Below are 20,624 nucleotides of genomic sequence, written 5' to 3' on the forward strand. Positions count from 1 at the left end.
GCAAATCTATTACATGATAAATCACTGAAAAAACTGGAATAAAGAAATATTCTTGGCAGTAAGGCTAAGGACCATCATCTCTGAAGAACAAGGATCCTAGCTTCTTTCTTTACCTTAGCTTCATCTATTAGAGAGAAAGAATACCCCCTTGCAGATGCTTCATCATGTATAATGATTCAATTCACAAGATCCCCAACCCACTTGATTTCCCACTCTTAGAATCATGGAGTCATTTAGGATGGAGAAGACCCTCAAGATCGTTGAGTCCAGCCATAAACCTAACACTGCCAAGTCCACCACTAAACCATGTCCCTAAGCGCCAAGTCTACATGTCTTTTAAATACTTCCAGGGATGGTGACTCAACCACTTCCCTGTTCCAATGCATGACAACCCTTTCAGTGAAGAAATTTTTCCCAATCTAAACCTCCCCTGGCACAACTTGAGGCCATTTCCTCCCATCCTGTCACTAGTTACTTAAGAAAAGAGACCGACACCCACCTTGCTACAACCTCCTTTCAGGTAGTTGTAGAGAGTGATAAGGTTTCCCCTCAGCCTCCTCTTCTCCAGACTAAACAACCCCAGTTCCCTCAGCCACTCCTCATAAGACTTGTGCTCCAGCCCCCTCACCAGCTTTGTTGCCCTTCTCTGGACATGCTCCAGCACCTCAACGTCCTTCTTGTAGTGAGGGGCCCAAAACTGAACACAGGATTCAAGGTGCGGCCTCACCAGTGCCAAGTACAGGGGCACGATCACTTCCCTACTCCTGCTGGCCACACTATTCCTGATACAGGCCAGGACGCTGTTGGTCTTCTTGGCCACCTGGGCACACTGCCGACTCATGTTCAGCTGGCTGTCAACCAGCACCCCCAGGTCCCTTTCTGCCGGGCTGCTCTCTAGCCACTCCTCCCCAAGCCTGTAGCGTTGCATGGGGTTGTTGTGGCCAAAGTGCAGGACCCTGCACTTGGCCTTATTAAACCTCATACAGTTGGCCTCTGCCCATAGATCCAGCCTGTCCAGATCCCTCTGCAGAGCCCTCCTACCCTCCAGTAGATCAACACTCCCACCCAACTTGGTGTCATCTGCAAACTTACTGAGGGAGCACTCAATTCCCTCATCCAGATCATCTATAAAGATATTGAACAAGACCGGCCCCAGAACTGAGCCCTGGGGAACACCGCTTGTGACTGGCCGCCAGCCGGATTTAACATCGTTCACCACAACTCTCTGGGCTCAGCCATCCAGCCAGTTCCTCACCCAGCGAAGAGTAAACCTGTCTAAGCCACGAGCCGCCAGTTTCTCCAGGAGAATGCTGTGGGAGACGCTGTCAAAGGCTTTACTAAAGTCCAGGTAGACAACATCCACAGCCTTTCCCTCATCCACTAGGCGGGTCACCTGGTCATAGAAGGAGATCAGGTTCGTCAAACAGGACCTGCCTTTCATGAACCCATGCTGGCTGGGCCTGATCCCTTGCTTGTCCTGCAGATGCCCTGTGAGCACTCTCAAAACCAACCGCTCCATAATCTTCCCTGGTACAGAGGTCAGGCTGACAGGCCTGTAGTTCCCAGGATCCTCCTTCCGGCCTTTCTTGTAGACGGGTGTCACATTGGCAAGCAATTTGATATGTTAGTTCTTCTGTCAATTGCTTGTTATCTTTTTAACTGATACTTATAAAGTGCTAACTGGTAAAACTATTTAAATTGCCAGATTTAATAATTATTTTCATAAATAGCTTTGAAACAGCAGTAATTCTTTTTTTAAAGAAAGATAGAATTTGGTGGCTGTTTTGTTATTCAAACATATTGACTTGGGCTAGTTAAATCTGTATGTTTTAGTTTGGTGCTCTTGTTTTTCTAACCAGAAAAAAAGGTATTTGTACATGGTTTATGTAATTACTTATACTGGCAAACAAGTAGTTACATTCTTAAATTTTATTATGTTACTGTAAATGTTTTTTTTTCTCTACTGCGTTCTCTTGGGGGAAGAACTCAAATAATTTTAGAAGTTTTTAAATAACAAACTTAAGTGATATTACATTTAGTATTGCATATTAAGGGATTTATTGGTACGTACATATTTTGCCTAGTATGTGTATTTTAACTGTTAGTGAATGGAATGTAGTGTTGCTGGTCAACATGTTCTTCAGAGCTGTAAAACTTATAGATGTTGTCTTGAACCTATTTTTATCCATCAATATATGGAAGAAAACCAGTTCTCCTGCTTTTTCACTTTCTAATTGATTTCTCAATTTCACGTGGCCTAATTGTTTAACTGCAGTATTCTGAATAAATTGACTTGAAGAAGTAAAATTGACTGCCATCAGAGAGCAACTTAACACTGTAGTATACTTTGTTTTGGGGAGGAAGCAAAGGATCTGGCCAGGTTTAGTGGATTATCTTCCTTAAAAAATTAGGTATTAAGCATGTTATTAATACTATAGTTTTAGTCAATTAAGGTTAATTCAGGTTATAGATGACTTAAGACTTAATGTAGTGTCCTGGTTTCAGCCAGGATAGAGCTGGTTTTCCTCACAGAAGCTAGTGTGAGACTGTGTTTTGGATTTGGGATGAGGAACTGTTGATAATGTGCTGATGTTTTGGGTTGTTGCTGAGCAGTCAAGGACAGTCCAGCTTCTTGTGCTGGCCTGCCAGCGAGCAGGCTGGGGGTGCATGGGGAGCTGGGAGGGGACACAGCCGGGACAGCTGACCCAGACTGGCCAAAGAGATATTCCCTACCATACGACGTCATGCCCAGTACATAAACTGGAGTTGGCCGGGGGGGCGGAAATCGCTGCTCGGGGACGGGCTGTCGATCACGGGGTGGTGAGCAATTTCTGTATTGGGCATCACTTGTTCTTATACATTCCTTTGTTGGTATTATCATTATTGTTCCCTTCTTTCTTTCTGTCCTATTAAACCGTGTTTATCTCAACCCACGAGGTTTTTCCTAATTCTCTCCCCCGTCCCGCTGTGGGAGGGAGAGTGAGCGAGCGGCTGCGTGGTGCTTAGTTGCCGGCTGGGGCTAAACCACGACAGTCCTTTTTGGCGCCCAACGTGGGGCCCGAGGCTTGAGATAATAACGGTTGCAGGTCACAATATCAGTTTGATTTGCATCATGCTCTCGTCTTTGCTGTACATGTTAAGGATCGGTGTTGGTTTCTGCGGGCTGCTGTACTCTGCAATGATTAGTAATGTCTCGCCTGTGAATTTTGTTTTTAGAGCACTGACCTTGAGCTTAATGTGGTATCATCTGAGCTCTGTACTAAAGCCGTTACTGTATTTTGGCTACAGTCTTGTGGAGACGATTAGCAATTATACTTCTGCCTCTGAAAGGTTTTTTATGGAGGAAATGCAGAATGGTACCTTTGATACCCTCTATCATAACATTTCCTCCTTCATCACAATAATTTTTCAGTATTTTGAACACCCTTGGCTGGTTAAAATACCTCTATTGCTACTTCTGGGGAACATGGTTTCAGTTTTGTCTAAGGTTGGCAAGCAATTTAAGAATATCACCCGGAGATCTGCCCCAAGGCTGGATAGTTATGAATGGCAGGGTGTGTGGAACAGCATGGGCAAATGCCTGGGGCGGTGGGCACCTCCGGTGTTTTGGAGCTTCACTCCCGAACAAGTGCAGAATCCTGATAAACTAGCAGAATATCTGGAAGAAGTATGCTGTCAGCCTGGCAGCTCCAAGGAGACACAAATCATTGCCATGTGCTGGGGCCTGGCCCATGCCTACCGAACCCTATTTAACACTATGCAAAGGGGAGAGGGGCTCTCTGGGTCTGATGGCAATGTGGCAGGCACTGTGACTACTCCAACGTCTGTAGCAGGCACTGTCACTACTCCAACCCCCACGGCGGGCACTGCCACTACTCCAACCCCCACGGCGGGCACTGTAGCTACTCAGACTGTTGCAGCTGAACCAGAGAACCAGCCCATCCCGGTATCAGTTGCCCCTGTACAAAAGAAGAAATCTTGGAAGCGGAAGTCAGCTCGTTTAGTAAGGGAGGAGGAAGATCCTGCTAAGAAGGAGCCAGAGGAAGAGAGTGAGGAGGCAGAGTGCTCTGAAGCAGGGCCATCACAAGCACGGAAGAGGGAAGAGAGCGAGTCATCGCTTGAAGAGGAGGAAGAGGAAGAACTTATAAAAGAGACGGTAACTACCCGATCTCTATCCCTGAGTGAATTGCGAGATATGCGAAAGGATTTCAGCCGTCGTCCAGGTGAGCACATTGTCACCTGGCTGCTCCGATGCTGGGATAATGGGGCCAGTAGCCTGGAATTAGAGGGTAGGGAAGCCAAGCAGCTGGGATCCCTTTCTAGGGAAGGGGGCATTGACAAAGCAATTGGAAAAGGTGCACAAGTCCTCAGCCTCTGGAGACGACTCCTATCGGGTGTGAAGGAAAGGTACCCCTTCAAGGAAGATGTTCTATGTCACCCAGGCAAGTGGACCACCATGGAGAAAGGTATCCAGTACCTGAGGGAGCTAGCGGTGCTGGAAGTGATTTATGGTGACTTGGACAATGGACAATCATCCAAAGATCCAGATGAAGTCAATTGCACGCAACCTATGTGGCGGAAGTTTGTACGGAGTGCACCATCGTCATATGCCAACTCATTAGCAGTAATGGCCTGGAAGGACGGAGAGAGACCAACGGTGGATGAATTGGCTGGCCAACTCCGGCAATACGAAGAAAGTCTCTCTTCCTCCCTACGGGCCTGCGTCTCTGCTATAGAGAAACTGTCCCGAGAGTTCCGGCAATTCAAAGAGGATATGCCCTACCCTCCACCCATACGGACCAGTGTCTCAGCCATTAGGAGTAAGCGCTCTTCTGTTCAAGAGAGAAGATATAGAGGATACACACCACGAGCCACCCTGTGGTTTCAATTGCGTGACTACGGAGAGGACATGAGGAGGTGGGATGGAAAACCTACCTCGACCCTAGAGGCACGAGTACGCGAGCTGCAAGGAAAAACAATTACAAAAGGGGGTTCAGGTTCCTCGAGGAAAATCGTCGCTCCACTTTCCAGTGGGCAGCTTCCCAGAAAGAATAGAAGAGCTGATCTCACCTCTGATCCTCTTGAAGGGACTTCTGATTCCTATTTACAAGAAGTGGGTAACGAGTACTATGAGCAGGATTAGAGGGGCCCTGCCTCCAGCCAGGCGGAGGAGAGGGACAACCGAGTTTATTGGACTGTGTGGATTAGATGGCCTGGCACGTCAGACCCACAGGAATATAAGGCTTTAGTGGACACCGGTGCACAATGTACCCTGATGCCATCAAGCCATATAGGGGCAGAACCCATCTGTATTTCTGGAGTGACAGGGGGATCCCAACAGCTGACTGTACTGGAGGCTGAAGTGAGCCTAACTGGGAATGAGTGGCAGAAGCACCCCATTGTGACTGGCCCGGAGGCTCCGTGCATCCTGGGCATAGACTACCTCAGCAGAGGGTATTTCAAGGACCCAAAAGGGTACCGGTGGGCTTTTGGTATAGCTGCCTTGGAGACGGAAGAAATTAAACAGCTGTCCACCTTGCCTGGTCTCTCAGAGGACCCTTCTGTGGTGGGGTTGCTCAGGGTCAAAGAACAACAGGTGCCGATCGCTACCACAACAGTGCACCGGCGGCAATATCGCACCAACAGAGACTCCCTGATCCCCATCCATGAGCTGATTCGTCGGCTGGAGAGCCAAGGAGTGATCAGCAAGACTCGCTCACCCTTCAACAGCCCCATATGGCCAGTGCGAAAGTCTAATGGAGAGTGGAGACTGACGGTAGACTATCGTGGCCTGAATGAAGTCACGCCGCCACTGAGCGCTGCTGTGCCGGACATGCTAGAACTTCAATATGAACTGGAGTCAAAGGCAGCCAAGTGGTACGCCACCATTGATATTGCTAACGCGTTTTTCTCGATCCCTTTGGCGGCAGAGTGCAGGCCACAGTTTGCTTTCACTTGGAGAGGTGTCCAATACACCTGGAATCGACTTCCCCAGGGGTGGAAACACAGCCCTACCATTTGCCATGGGCTGATACAAACTGCACTGGAACAGGGTGAAGCTCCAGAGCATCTGCAATACATTGATGACATCATCGTATGGGGCAACACAGCAGAAGAAGTTTTCGAGAAAGGGAAGAAAATAATTCAAGTCCTTCTGAAAGCTGGTTTTGCTATAAAGCAAAGTAAAGTCAAGGGACCTGCACAAGAGATCCAGTTTTTAGGAATAAAATGGCAAGATGGACGTCGACAGATCCCAACGGATGTGATCAACAAAATAACAGCTATGTCTCCACCAACTAGCAAAAAAGAAACACAAGCATTTCTGGGTGTTGTGGGTTTCTGGAGAATGCATATTCCAAATTACAGTCTGATTGTAAGCCCTCTTTATCAAGTGACCCGGAAGAAGAACGATTTTAAATGGGGCCCTGAGCAACGACAAGCCTTCGAACAAATCAAACAGGAGATAGTTCATGCCGTAGCCCTCGGGCCAGTCCGGGCAGGACAAGATGTTAAAAATGTGCTCTACATGGCAGCCGGGGAGAATGGCCCTACCTGGAGTCTCTGGCAGAAGGCACCAGGAGAGACTCGAGGTCGACCTCTAGGGTTTTGGAGTCGAGGATATAGGGGATCTGAGTCCCGCTATACTCCAACTGAAAAGGAGATATTGGCAGCATATGAAGGAGTTTGAGCTGCCTCAGAAGTGGTTGGTACTGAAGCACAGCTCCTCCTGGCACCCCGACTGCCGGTGCTGGGCTGGATGTTCAAAGGGAGGGTCCCCTCTACGCATCATGCGACTGATGCTACGTGGAGTAAGTGGGTCGCGCTTATTACACAGCGGGCTCGAATAGGAAATCTTAATCGCCCGGGAATCTTGGAAGTGATCATGGACTGGCCAGAAGGCAAAGATTTTGGAATATCACCGGAAGAGGAGGTGGCGCGTGCTGAAGAGGCTCCACCATATAATGAACTGCCAGAGAACGAAAGGCAATATGCCCTGTTTACTGATGGGTCCTGTCGTATTGTAGGCAAACATCGAAGGTGGAAAGCTGCTGTATGGAGCCCTATACGACGAGTTGCAGAAGTGGCTGAAGGACAAGGTGAATCAAGTCAGTTTGCAGAGGTGAAAGCCATCCAGCTGGCTTTAGATATTGCTGAACGAGAAAAATGGCCAGTACTCTATCTTTATACTGACTCATGGATGGTAGCAAATGCTCTATGGGGGTGGCTGCAGCAATGGAAGCAGAGCAACTGGCAACGCAGAGGCAAGCCCATCTGGGCTGCTGAATTGTGGCAAGATATTGCTGCCCGACTAGAGAATCTCGTCATAAAAGTACGTCACGTAGATGCTCACGTACCCAAGAGTCAGGCCACCGAAGAACATCAAAAAAACCATCAGGTGGATCAGGCTGCTAAGATTGAAGTGGCTCAGGTGGATCTGGACTGGCAACATAAGGGTGAATTATTTATAGCTCGGTGGGCCCATGACACCTCAGGCCATCAGGGAAGAGATGCAACATATAGATGGGCTCGGGATCGAGGGGTGGACCTGACCATGGATGCTATTGCACAGGTTATCCATGAATGTGAAATGTGTGCTGCGATCAAACAAGCCAAGCGGTTAAAGCCTCTCTGGTATGAAGGACGATGGTTGAAATATAAATATGGGGAGGCCTGGCAGATTGACTATATCACACTTCCACAAACTCGCCAAGGCAAGCGCTATGTGCTTACCATGGTGGAAGCAACCACCGGATGGCTGGAAACATACCCTGTGCCCCATGCCACCGCCCGGAACACTATCCTGGGCCTTGAAAAGCAAGTCTTATGGCGACATGGCACCCCCGAAAGAATTGAGTCAGACAATGGGACTCATTTCCGAAACAACCTCATAGACACCTGGGCCAAAGAGCACGGCATTGAGTGGGTGTATCATATCCCCTATCATGCACCAGCTTCCGGAAAAATTGAACGATACAACGGACTGTTAAAGACTACACTGAGAGCAATGGGTGATGGGACATTCAAAAATTGGGATAAACATTTAGCCAAAGCCACCTGGTTAGTCAACACTAGGGGATCTACTAATAGAGCCGGCCCTGCCCAATCAAAACTTCTACGTACTGTAGAAGGGGATAAAGTCCCTGTGGTGCATGTGAGAAACATGCTGGGGAAGACAGTCTGGGTTACTCCTGCATTAGGAAAAGGCAAACCCATTCGTGGGATTGCCTTTGCCCAGGGACCTGGGTGCACTTGGTGGGTAATGCGGAAGGATGGGGAAGTCCGATGTGTACCTCAAGGAGACTTGATTTTGGGTGAAAACGGTCAATGATTTGAATTGTATTATGTTAATTGTTCAGAATGACATTACTACTATGGCTGCTATCTACCATATCAATGGTATTATAGTAAGAATCACCCAGACTGATGAAGAATGAGCTTCACTGAAACCAAGCAACGTGCAGCAGTGATGAAACCAGAACTGGCTTCAGCAGCTTGCGCCCAACAAATCCCTCGAGATCGACATCTTCGACCTGCAGATCATGGACATGGACCGTGCCAGATGACAATCCAACACCACATACCATCTCCCCTGCCCTGAGAGACTGCTATGATGGATGAAGCCCAGAGTCATGGACTGACTGAACTTCATAGACATTTTAAGTGATGGCCCATGGACTAAGAGAGTGATATCTGTGTGTATATATTAAAGGACAGGAAGAGTAATAATGAATAATTGGAATGTATTGAAAAGTATAGGACCTGGGCATGACGTAAATGGTATGGAATAAGGGGTGGATACTGTCCTGGTTTCAGCCAGGATAGAGCTGGTTTTCCTCACAGAAGCTAGTGTGAGACTGTGTTTTGGATTTGGGATGAGGAACTGTTGATAATGTGCTGATGTTTTGGGTTGTTGCTGAGCCGTCAAGGACAGTCCAGCTTCTTGTGCTGGCCTGCCAGCGAGCAGGCTGGGGGTGCATGGGGAGCTGGGAGGGGACACAGCCGGGACAGCTGACCCAGACTGGCCAAAGAGATATTCCCTACCATACGACGTCATGCCCAGTACATAAACTGGAGTTGGCCGGGGAGCGGAAATCGCTGCTCGGGGACGGGCTGTCGATCACGGGGTGGTGAGCAATTTCTGTATTGGGCATCACTTGTTCTTATACATTCCTTTGTTGGTATTATCATTATTGTTCCCTTCTTTCTTTCTGTCCTATTAAACCGTGTTTATCTCAACCCACGAGGTTTTTCCTAATTCTCTCCCCCGTCCCGCTGTGGGAGGGAGAGTGAGCGAGCGGCTGCGTGGTGCTTAGTTGCCGGCTGGGGCTAAACCACGACATGTAGCTTTGTAATTAAAATCTTACATAGTTTTTTTTAACAACTAGGTGTTTTTTAAACTTGCATATTCTTAGAGAAGGATTCTCACTCCTTAAGATTTTTCTTGGTTCTGATAACAGGTAGATTTTTTCAGTTTTTATTGTTGGATGTTTATGGTATATAAATTAAGTCAAAATGCTGACTGCATTTTATTCTATCCTTAGGTGATTTGCAAGTCAGATGCTCCTACAGGAGATGTTCTGCTTGATGAAGCTCTGAAACACATAAGAGAGACCCAACCTCCTGAAACAGTACAAAATTGGATTGAACTGCTTAGTGGTAAGCCTTGAACATAATGTATTTGCTTCCCCCCCCCCCCCAAGCTAATTATCTGGCATCGCTGGAGATTATACTGTAAGATATTTTGGGAGATAGAATGCAAAAAAGTTAATTAGTCTGTCCTCTAGAGTAGTCTCTTGTTGATTGTAGCTTTTAATCAAATATAAGTAACTGTTGCTTTTGAGTTAACGTGGTACAGAAAGGACCTAGATGGAAGTGTCAGAGGACATCTCTGCTCTGTGGAAGAGGTGTCTTCCACTGACTCTGAAGTAAATCAGGTCTGCACCCTGGAGATAGAACTGCCTTTCTCTGTAATTGGAAACGAGGGTTAGTGGAAGTTTGGAGTATAGCCGTATGGATTCAGTATTCAGATCTACTGATAAAGAAAGGAGATAAGGAGCTCACTGTTCAGATGTAAAAATTGAGGGTGATTTGGCCATTAATCATAAAGAAACAATAAAGAGTCAGGAGTTCTTTCTATTTTTCCATTAACTGGAGATATGTAACAAAGATTTTCAAATATTAGATACTTACAGTTGTTCAAAACGAGTACTTTGCATACAGCTCTTCCTGTAAAGCTAATAAATTGTTGTCAATAAAAAAAGAAATGTCAATTAGATTTCATCTTTACAATTGCAGTTAACACTTTTCATATACCTTGCCAATGTTTGTATTTTCAGGCTGCATAAATTAAACTGAAATTAATAATGACAGTCTTCTAACATGTAGTGCTTTTGTTGGGTTTTTTGTTTGTTTTTTCTGTAGCCAAAATCCATCACTAAAGTTTGTGTGTTTTTACAAAACACAAAATGCAGCTTCCCTGGAGTAGATCAGAGCTGTACTTAGTTGTGCAAACAGTGCAGGAAAAAAACCCCACTGTTTTGTCAATGATATGACTTTGGGGGTAATGAGACTTGAAGTTGTCTATCTAAATCTATTTGTTACTGCGTAGTTCTTGCTCAGCTCTCCTTTGCTTTTACAGCCTGCAAAAACAATTAATTTTTCTTGTCCCAAATACATAATTTGTGCTGACATTTCACCTTCTCTCACAGTGCAGAGCACATCAAGTTACTACTGATTCAAAAAAAGGTGAATGAACAATGTTGTAGTTTTTCAGTGAGCTAAGCTAAGGTTTTCCTGACCCTGCTAAGCTTTGGCTCTTAGATCAATCATTTTTATTTATACATGGGTATTTAATTGCTAGTTCTTGGATGGCATTAGGGTTCTTTGCTTTTCCCATGGTTTAGAGAACTGCCCTTGAAGAAAAATATTTTGGTGTCTTGTTTTGGGTTTTTGCTAAACTCTATTAGAATTTTTGCTTTAGGGCCTGATCCTGGAAAATAGCTACTCTATCAATAATTATCAGTGATGTGAAGAATGCTGCTTGAAGTTAGTGTTCAAAGCCATCATGGGAATATTTATATGGCCATTTAAGGCAATGTTTGCCAGGCTGATCTTGTTTATAAGATAGCCTCTAAGGGAAGCAAGTATAGGGAATACAGAAGTTTGAATCAAAATGTCAGGTCTCCCTGTAGATGTAACATCTTTCTGTGTTTGAACAAGCAAGTGCCTGTGTAATTGAGGAGATTTGTCACAAGGTGTCACCACGGTACTGATTTTTATTATTGTATAGCCACCTAACAAATTTAGAATCATCTAGGAAATTATCTTTGCCCTGTGAAACACTGTAAGGAAACAACTTTTTTTTTTCTTTTGGTGTGTGATAGCATCATTCATGGTCAAGTTGGGGAATCACATTCAATGAGAATGTGATTCCTACAGGGACTTGTGAAGTTCAGGCCTGGGTGGGTTCTCTACCTTTCACTATGCAGTTGGTATCACCTCATTTATTTACTTGTCTGTTACTTGGATACAGTGTACATCACCTTCAGTCACAGTGGGAGAAACCTTAAAGTAATTTGTGTGGTGGTGGTGTTATTCGTTAACCAATGATTTTTTAAAAAGCTTTCTGATATAGAAATTCTCACATCATTTATGGGAAAAACCCCATCTTTAAGAAATACTTCATGCTGTTTCTTCCCTCCCTCTTAAAATGCAGAGGCTCTTTTATATCAGGAGGGGATTTTAATATTCACAATAAATACTTAGGTAGGCTGGACCTAAAATTTTAGCTTGTTAAGTAAACTCTTAAGCAAAGATAGATTTCTCACTGCTTAGCAACTTTAGCTTTCTCAGTAGCTGTTGATGCAGATTTTGTGCTTTTAAAATTCCCTCCTCTAAGTGCAAACACTCACACACTCTGAAGTGCCCAGTTCTTCTGCCTTAACAAAAAAACATTAGAAATAATTTTTATAGAAACGTCAAAGCCCCTGCCCAACATGTGCCTGTGTGTAATGCGCACACCCACATTCACACAGTGCATGTCACTATTTCACCTGGTGGGGGCAAGAAGGGAGAGAAGAATGTAAACCTGAAGAGAGAAATGAGGAGGACTTATAGGGTAGGTGTGCATTAGCTTGTCTCTGTGGCAGAAAGAATAGCAATGACGCTTCTTCCACTTTCTGAATTGATAAAAGACTGGAAGTAGACAAAATGGACAAGATTGGAGGAGATGTTTATTTTTGTTTTTTAACTCTTTCTTCATGACTGTGTGTGGTGGTTTGTTTGGTGGTTTGTTTCTAGGGTCTTTTTTTTGTTTGTTGGGGTTTTTTCTTCTTTATTTTTTTTTCTTTTCCTTCAGTACAGGAGTGCTTATTTGTCATATCCCTAATCAAGACATGGCTTAGCTAGCATTTTATCCAGACTTTAAATGTACACTGAAACTCCTGAAAGAGGCTCTCGTGGTCTCTGTCTCTATGCATATATCTGGGGTAGGTCAGAGATCAGAGAAATGCTGACATGAGCACAATATCACAGAATCACAGAATCATTAAGGTTGGAAAAGTCCTTCAAGATGATCAAGTCCAACCGTTAACCCAACACGACCATGCCCACTAAACCATGTCCCAAAGCACCACATCCACACGTTTTTTGAATACTTCCAGAGATGGTGACTCTACCACCTCCCTGGGCAGCCTGTTCCAATGCTTGACCACTCTCTCTGTGAAGAAATTTTTCCTAATATGCAATCTAAGCCTCCCCTGTTGCAACTTGAGGCCATTTCCTCTCGTCCTATCACTAGTAACTTGGGAGAAGAGACCAACACCCACCTGACCACAACCTCCTTTCAGGTAGTTGTAGAGAGCAATAAGGTCTCAATGAGGTCTCAGCCTCACCAGTGCGGAGTACAGGGACACGATCACTTCCCTACTCCTGCTGGCCACACTATTCCTGATACAGGCCAGGACGCTGTTGGTCTTCTTGGCCACCTGGGCATACTGCCGGCTGATGTTCAGCCAGCTGTCAACCAGCACCCCCAGGTCCTTTTCTGCCGGCCACTCCTCCCCAAGCCTGTAGCATTGCATGGGGTTGTTGTGACCGAAGTGCAGGACCCGGCACTTGGCCTTATTAAACCTCATACAGTTGACCTCTGCCCGTCGATCCAGCCCGTCCAGATCCCTCTGCAGAGCCCTCCTACCCTCCAGCAGACCAACACTCCCACCCAACTTGGTGTCATCTGCAAACTTACTGAGGGAGCACTCAATCCCCTCATCCAGATCATCTATAAAGATATTGAACAAGACCGGCCCCAGAACTGAGCCCTGGGGAACATCACGTGTGACCAGCAGCCAGCTGGATTTAACGCCATTCACCACAACTCTCTGGGCTTGGCTGTCCAGCCAGTTCTTTACCCAGTGAAGAGTAAACCTGTTTAAGACACGAGCCGCCATTTTCTCCAGGAGAATGCTGTGGGAGATGCTGTCAAAGGCTTTACTAACATCCAGGTAGACAACATCCACAGCCTCTCCCTCATCCACTAGGCAGGTCACCTGGTCATAGAAGGAAATCAGGTTGGTCAAGCAGGACCTGCCTTTCATGAACCCATGCTGGCTGGGCCTGATCCCTTGGTTGTCCTTCACATGCCCCGTGACCACTCTCAAGATGAACCTCTCCATGATCTTCCCCAGCACGGAGGTTAGGCTGACAGGCCTGTAGGTCCCGGGATCCTCGTTCTGGCCTTTCTTGTAGATGGGCATCACATTGGCAAGCCTCCAGTCTTCTGGGACCTCCCCTGTTAAGCAGGACTGCTGATAAATGATGGAGAGGGGCTTGGCAATCTCCTCCGCCAGCTCTCTCAGTACTCTTGGGTGGATGCCATCAGGCCCCATAGACTTGTGGGTGTCCAGGTGGCTTAACAGGTCCTTAACTGTTTCCTGCTGGATTATGAGGAGTTTACTGTGCTCTCCATCTCCATCTTGCAGCTCAGGGGGCTGAATACTCCACGGATACCTGGTCTGGCTATTAAAGACTGAGGCAAAGAAGGCATTAAGTACCTCAGCCTTGTCCTCATCCTTGGTGACAATGTTTCCCGCCATATCCAGTAAGGGATGGAGATTCTCCTTGCCTCTCTTTTTGTTGTTAATATATTTGTAGAAGCATTTTTTGTTATCCTTTACGACCATGGCCAGATTGAGCTCTAGCTGGGCTTTTGCCTTTCTAATTTTGTCTCTGATTGATCTAACGAGAACCTTGTACTCTTCGTGAGTTGCCTGCCTCTTCTTCCAGAGGTGATAAACTCTCTCCTTTTCCCTGAGTCCCAGCAAAATCTCCCTGTTCAGCCAGGCCGGTCGTCTTCCCCGCCAGTTCTTCTTACAGCACATGGGAACTGCCTGCTCCTGTGCCTTTAAGGTTTCCTTCTTGGAAGACTGTCTAGACTTCCTGGACCCTTTTGCCCTTCAGGACTGTCTCCCAAGGGACTCTCTCAACCGGTGTCCTGAACAGGCCGAAGTCTGCCCTCCGGAAGTCCATGATAGCAGTTTTGCTGACCCCTCTCCTTACTTCACTCACAACTGAGAATTCTATCATGTCATGGTCGCTAAGCCCAAGATGGCCTCTGACCACCACATCTCTCACCAGTCCTTCTCTGTTCCTAAACAGCAGGTCAAGCGAGGCACCTCCCGTGGTAGGCTCACTTACCAGCTGTGTCAGGAAGTTATCCTCCACACACTCCAGGAACCTCCCAGATTGTTTCCTCTCTGCTGTGTTATACTTCCAGCAGATGTCCAGTAGATTGAAGTCCTCCGCAAGAACAAGGGCTAGCGATTGTGAGACTTGTGCCAGTCGCTTATAGAATGTTTCATCTGCCTCTTCATCCTGGTTAGGTGGTCTATAACAGACTCCCAGCAGGATATCTGCCTTGTTGGCCTTCCCCCTCATCCTTACCCATGAGCACTCGAGTGGGTCTTCACAATCATTGATTTCTATACAGTCAAAGCTCTCCCTAACATACAGAGCCACCCCACCACCTCTCCTTCCTTGCCCATCCCTTTGGAAGTGCTTATAGCCATCCATTGCAGCACTCCAGTCATGAGAATCATCCCACCGTGTTTCTGTGATGGCAACTTCATCATAGCTGTCGCGCTGCACAATGGCTTCCAGCTCCTCCTGTTTGCTGCCCATGCTGCATGCATTGGTGTAGTTGCACTTGAGCTGGGCTATCGATTTCACCCCCAACTCTGACTCACCACCCCTAGGCTCATCTCTAGTGAGCCTGGTTTTATCCCCTTCCCCCTTCAAATCTAGTTTAAAGCCGTCTCGATGAAGCCTGCCAGCTCGTAAGCAAGAATCCTTTTGCCCCTAGGAGATAGTTGAACTCCATCTGCTGCCAGGAGGCAGCAGTGTAATAGTCAGCTATATGAATTTGACAGCTCATTCTGCAGGGCGGGGAGAATCACTGTAATAATACAGCTTAAACTTTGCCTGACTCTTGGCTTTTTTGCTTGTTTTTTTAGGTGAAACATGGAACCCATTGAAATTGCACTACCAATTGCGAAATGTCCGTGAACGGTTAGCTAAAAATCTAGTGGAAAAAGGCATACTGACAACAGAAAAACAGAACTTCCTTCTTTTTGACATGACTACGCACCCTCTCACCAACAACAGTATCAAACAGCGCCTCATCAAGAAGGTTCAAGAAGCCGTTCTTGACAAATGGGTGAATGACCCTCACCGCATGGACAGGCGCTTGCTGGCACTTGTTTATTTAGCCCATGCTTCAGATGTTCTGGAGAACGCTTTTGCCCCACTTTTGGACGAGCAGTATGATTTAGCCACAAAGAGAGTACGGCAGCTTCTGGATTTAGACCCTGAGGTTGAATGTATGAAAGCCAACACGAATGAGGTTCTGTGGGCTGTTGTAGCAGCTTTTACAAAATAACTGTGTTCAGATTGAAGTGTTCTCTCTTTTTTCATGTAAACCAGTTATTTCTCTTCTATTGACTATTCATGTTTTCTGTAATTTGTACCTTCTCACATGACGAATCAGCTCTTGTTTAATGGGAATTATAAGTGGTGTATTGCCTCCTTCTTTGTGTAGCTGTATACAGGATTCTGCTGGTACAGGAGACCTTCCTGTTTAAAAACAACAGAAAAAAGTTTTACTTCCATATTGGCATTCTATTTACTATTCAGTTTGAGTTATCTGAAATACTTTGTTTAGTCTATTTTTCATCTTACTGTTACTGAAGTGGTGTAACATGGAAAGTACCTCAAGGAGGAAATGTGCATGCAGTTGGATCACTAGTCTCAGCTGACACAGATGTGTGCATGCATCGATACTTCTGCACTACAATTCATAACAGATCAAAAAAGGGCCTTTTAATATCACCAAAGCTCCATGTTGATGTGTCTGTCAGGACATTTTATACACAGATGATGTTTCAATTATCATCTAACAAAATTACTTTAAAAGCAGAAATGCCATTAAGCAGCTCTGTCAATAGTTTCTGTAAAATGCCCCATAAATTTTACTTTTCATGCAAGTCTCTTGTGTACTTATGTTTTCATTAGAACGATAGCTGAGTCATAAGGCTAGTGTAGAAAGGTCCAATTGTTTCATAAACCAGTTTTGGAATGGAATACATTCCATTATATTGTATATATAGTTCAAATTGTATATTAACTACTGCCCCATCTTAGTATTTTGCAAGATCTACTTAGTTGTACACCTGGTGCCCCTTATTTGCTATCAGCCATTTCCATTTGATGGAAAGAAAGGCCTCCTTATAAAGAGCATGTATGTGAAAGCTGTTTGTTTCCAGTGTCTACAGAGTTTGTTATCCAGGTATTCTCAGTCTATGTATTGCCTTTGATAAATAGTGTATAGAAAGAAAATACTTTCTATCATCGTTTGGTTTTTTTGTTGTTTGGTGTTTTTTTTTCCCTCCTGTATGGAAGAGGCTTGTGACCAGTACAATTCTTGAGTGCAGTTTTTAATTTTGTTTGTACACAAATTAATGTTTGTCTCTTAAACCTCATAATCTATTTTATACTTTAAAAACAAAAAGTCAGTCCTAGCAGGTGTTGCATGTAAATAGTTAGCAAGTAATTACTGCAGTTCGGATGATTAAAATTTTTGTAATGGGATGCTCTGCTATATTTTAATTTTTTATATAGTTATGCTGATTAGTACAGTATTGTAAAAAAATATAAAACTTTGGCTTTTTAAAATTTATTGCCTCTTTGCCACTGCTTGTTATCTCCCATTGGTTTCACAATGTAAATATTATGCACTGAACAAATTAAGCATTGATTTACATATATTTTTATTTTCCTCATAACAATGAAAAAGTGGGGATTACAAGTGTTTAGAAACTTTTTTTTGTTAATATTCAGATCAAGAATACTAGATGGTATATAACTGTAGAGTTGAAATTTAAGGGATCCCTTAATCTGTATACTAGCTTTTTACCTACAGTAAATAAACTATGACCTTATAAGTGCCTGAAACAGAGCAAGCATGTAATTTTTATTTTTTGTTGCTAATTAGAAAGGTTTTATTGCTTAACTGAAAGCTTTAGTTGAGTTAATATCCTTCTTATTAGAAAGGGAGAGTTTATATTAACTAGATGAAACTGACCTAATCGGCGGTGTCGCTCAGATCTGCAAGATTCATGCTGAGACAGTTAGCTTATGAGTGTGCAGCTGTGCCTGCCATGGGTAGACCTCTTCTATCTTGAGCACAACTCTACAGCCTCATCTATGACTGGACTTCCAATTTTTGCACTTCATTTAGATGCTTACGTAGTTGACTTAAATTCATACAATACGACTTAAATTCATCATACCTATATAACCTTTTTTTAATAAAGATTTTAAAAATATGGTCCTTAACATTTAGTGGCACAATGTTCTTTGAGTTCCTAAATGATGTTTATTTAGAAAAATTAAATTTAAAGTATATTGTAAGGTATTTCAAACTTTGGTTTACAAATTGTCCTGGTTTCAGCCAGGATAGAGTTGGTTTTCTTCACAGAAGCTAGTGAAGAAAGCCATGGGTTTGCCTTCCCTGCATATATTAGAGTCCAGTGCTCGTTAGTGGCTGCTTTTTGCTTTTGCTGCTGCTGTACTGCTGATCGTCTGACTCTGCTGTGCCTGGGAAGATTCTGATAACAGCAATGGCCTTGGGCCTGGGCTGGCAGATGGCCGGGGTATTGCTGGTTTTTTTTCCTGTGCTGCTGTACTGGACAGGCTGGAACTCCAGTGTGAACTTGAGTCGAAGGGACTGTGACCTGTGGGTGAGTCCATGTGGGAGCAGGACACCCCGAAGCGTCTGTGGCTGTGCATAAGCCCATGCCAGGAGCAGGTATATCTCGAAGCATCTGTGGCCATGGTTACGCCTGTGCCGCAGCAGGTATACCTCTGATGGGATTGTGGCACAAGGATAAGTCCACGCTGGAGAAGGTACATCTCGAAGCGTCTGTGGCTGTGGATAAGTCTATGTTGCAGCAGGTGCACCTTGAAGCATTATTGGTTGTGCATGAGGTCATGCTTGGAGCACCTCAAAGTGTGTGGCCATGGAGAAGCCCTCAACAGTGCAGGTATATTCCTGGAGGGACTGGAACTATGGGTAAGGCCACGTTGGAGCAGATTTATCTCTGGAGGTAGTGTGGCCTGTGGGGGAGGCCATTTTGGAGCAGGTGCACCTTGAAGTAACTGCAACTGTGGATAAGTCTATGCCGCAGCAGATATACCCCCGGAGAGACTGTGGCTCACGGAAGGGACTGCAGTCTGTGGATAAGTCCAAGCTGGAGCAGGGGCAAGGGGAGGAGTTCATTGCAATGTTAAACCCTATGGTCCAGTCCAAAGGGCCCAGGGGTGGAGATTGTAATGGAAGTACCTTTAAACTGTTGTAACCCATGATTTGAGTTACATGTTATAGGAACTACTATAGCAGGAACCACCTGAACGAATGGAGGACAAGCCTTACAAGAAGCAGTGCCAGTGCAGCAGTGATCTGACCTGAGCTGGTTTTGGTGCCCAGTAACTCCATGCAACACCCCACCTCACCTGTCCTGAGTGACCACCATAAGGGATGGAGCCCAAAGTCATGGACTAAATGAACTCAGCAGACTTTTCATGGACATTTTGGAGGGAAGTCTATGGACTAAGGGGATGATAATCTGTGTATTATATTAAAGGATGGGAAGGGGGGTGGTGGTTAATGAGGTTATATTGGATAGTGTGGTACCTGAGCATGACGTAAATGGTATGGAATAAGGGGTGGATAATGTCCTGGTTTCAGCCAGGGTAGAGTTAATTTTCTTCATAGAAGCTAGCGTGAGGCTATGTTTTGGATCTGGGATGAAAAAATGTTGATAAGGTGCTGATGTTTTGAGTTGTTGCTAAGTAGTCAAGGACAGTCCAGCTTCTCATGCTGGCCTGCAGCGAGCAGGCTGGGGGTGCACGGGAAGCTGGGAGGGGACACAGCTGGGACAGCTGACCCAGGCTGGCCAAAGAGATATTCCCTACCATATAACGTCATGCTCGGTATATAAAGCTGGGACGAAGAAGAAGGAAGGGGTGGAGGGACGTTCAGAGTTATGGCGTCTGTCTTCCCAAGAAACCATTACACGTGACGGAGCCCTGCTTCCCTGGAGATGGCTGAACACCTGCCTGCCCATGGGGAGTGGTGAATGAATTCCTTGTTTTGCTTTGCTTGCGTGCGCGGCTTTTGCTTTACTTATTAAACTGTCTTTATCTCAAACCATGGGTTTCCTCACTTTTACTCTTCCTGAATGCTAGGTGCCCACCAAAGCCGCTCTATCACTCCCCTCCTCAGCTGGACAGAGGAGAGAAAATACAACTAAAGGCTTGTGGGTCGAGATAAGAACAGGGAGAGATCACTCACCAATTATTGTCACTGGCAAAACAGACTCAACTTGGGGAAAAATTAATTTGATTTATTACCAATCAAATCATAGTAGGATAATGAGTAAATAAAAACAAATCTTAAAACAACTTCCCCACACCCCTCCCTTTTTCCCAGGCTCAACTTCATTCCCGATTTTCTCTCCCTCCTCCCCCTGAGCAGCGCAGGGAGACAGGGAATGGGGGTTGCGGTCAGTTCATCACACGTTTTCTCTGCCGCTCCTTCCTCCAGTGGGAGGACTCCTCATGCTCTTCCCCTGCTCCAGCGTGGGGTCCCTCCCACAGGAGACAGTTCTCCACAACCTTCTCCAATGTGAGTCCTTCCCACAGGCTGCAGTTCTTCATGAACTGCTCCAGCCTGGGTCCCTTCCACAGGGTGCAGTCCTTCAGGAACAGACTGTTCCAGCGTGGGTCCCCCATGGGGTCACAAGTCCTGCCAGCAAACCTGCTCCAGCATGGGTTCCTCTCTCCATGGGTCCACAGGTCCTGACAGGAGCCTGCCCCAGTGCAGGCTTCCCATGGGGTCATAGCCTCCTTTCTGCTCCAGCGTGGGGTCCTCTGTTGGGATCACCCTGCAAGGGCTCGACCTTAAGGAGAAGGAGCTGTGGCGTTGATCTGCACGGCTCGACCTTAAGAAGAAGGAGCTGTGGAAAACAACTAAGAAGCAGCAAAGGAATGCAGGAACACGTGCAGGCAGC

General features: G+C 45.6%; 1 protein-coding gene across 1 annotated transcript in view; it reads left to right on the forward strand.

Annotated features, from left to right (window-relative positions):
- Window positions 1-15,934, forward strand: part of LOC309415053 (Golgi phosphoprotein 3-like) — a gene marked incomplete at both ends in the record, with an annotated part of 47,872 nt that extends 31,938 nt beyond the window's left edge. Inside the window, 2 exons of the mRNA XM_082012444.1 lie at window positions 9,543-9,657; window positions 15,510-15,934. Coding sequence (XP_081868570.1) covers window positions 9,543-9,657; window positions 15,510-15,934 — 540 coding nt within the window. The remainder of the gene's footprint in view (window positions 1-9,542; window positions 9,658-15,509) is intronic.
- Between the last annotated feature and the right edge of the window lie 4,690 nt (window positions 15,935-20,624).

The sequence above is a fragment of the Phaethon aethereus genome, assembly GCF_964289735.1.
Source record: "Phaethon aethereus genome assembly, chromosome: W".
NCBI lineage: Eukaryota > Metazoa > Chordata > Aves > Phaethontiformes > Phaethontidae > Phaethon > Phaethon aethereus.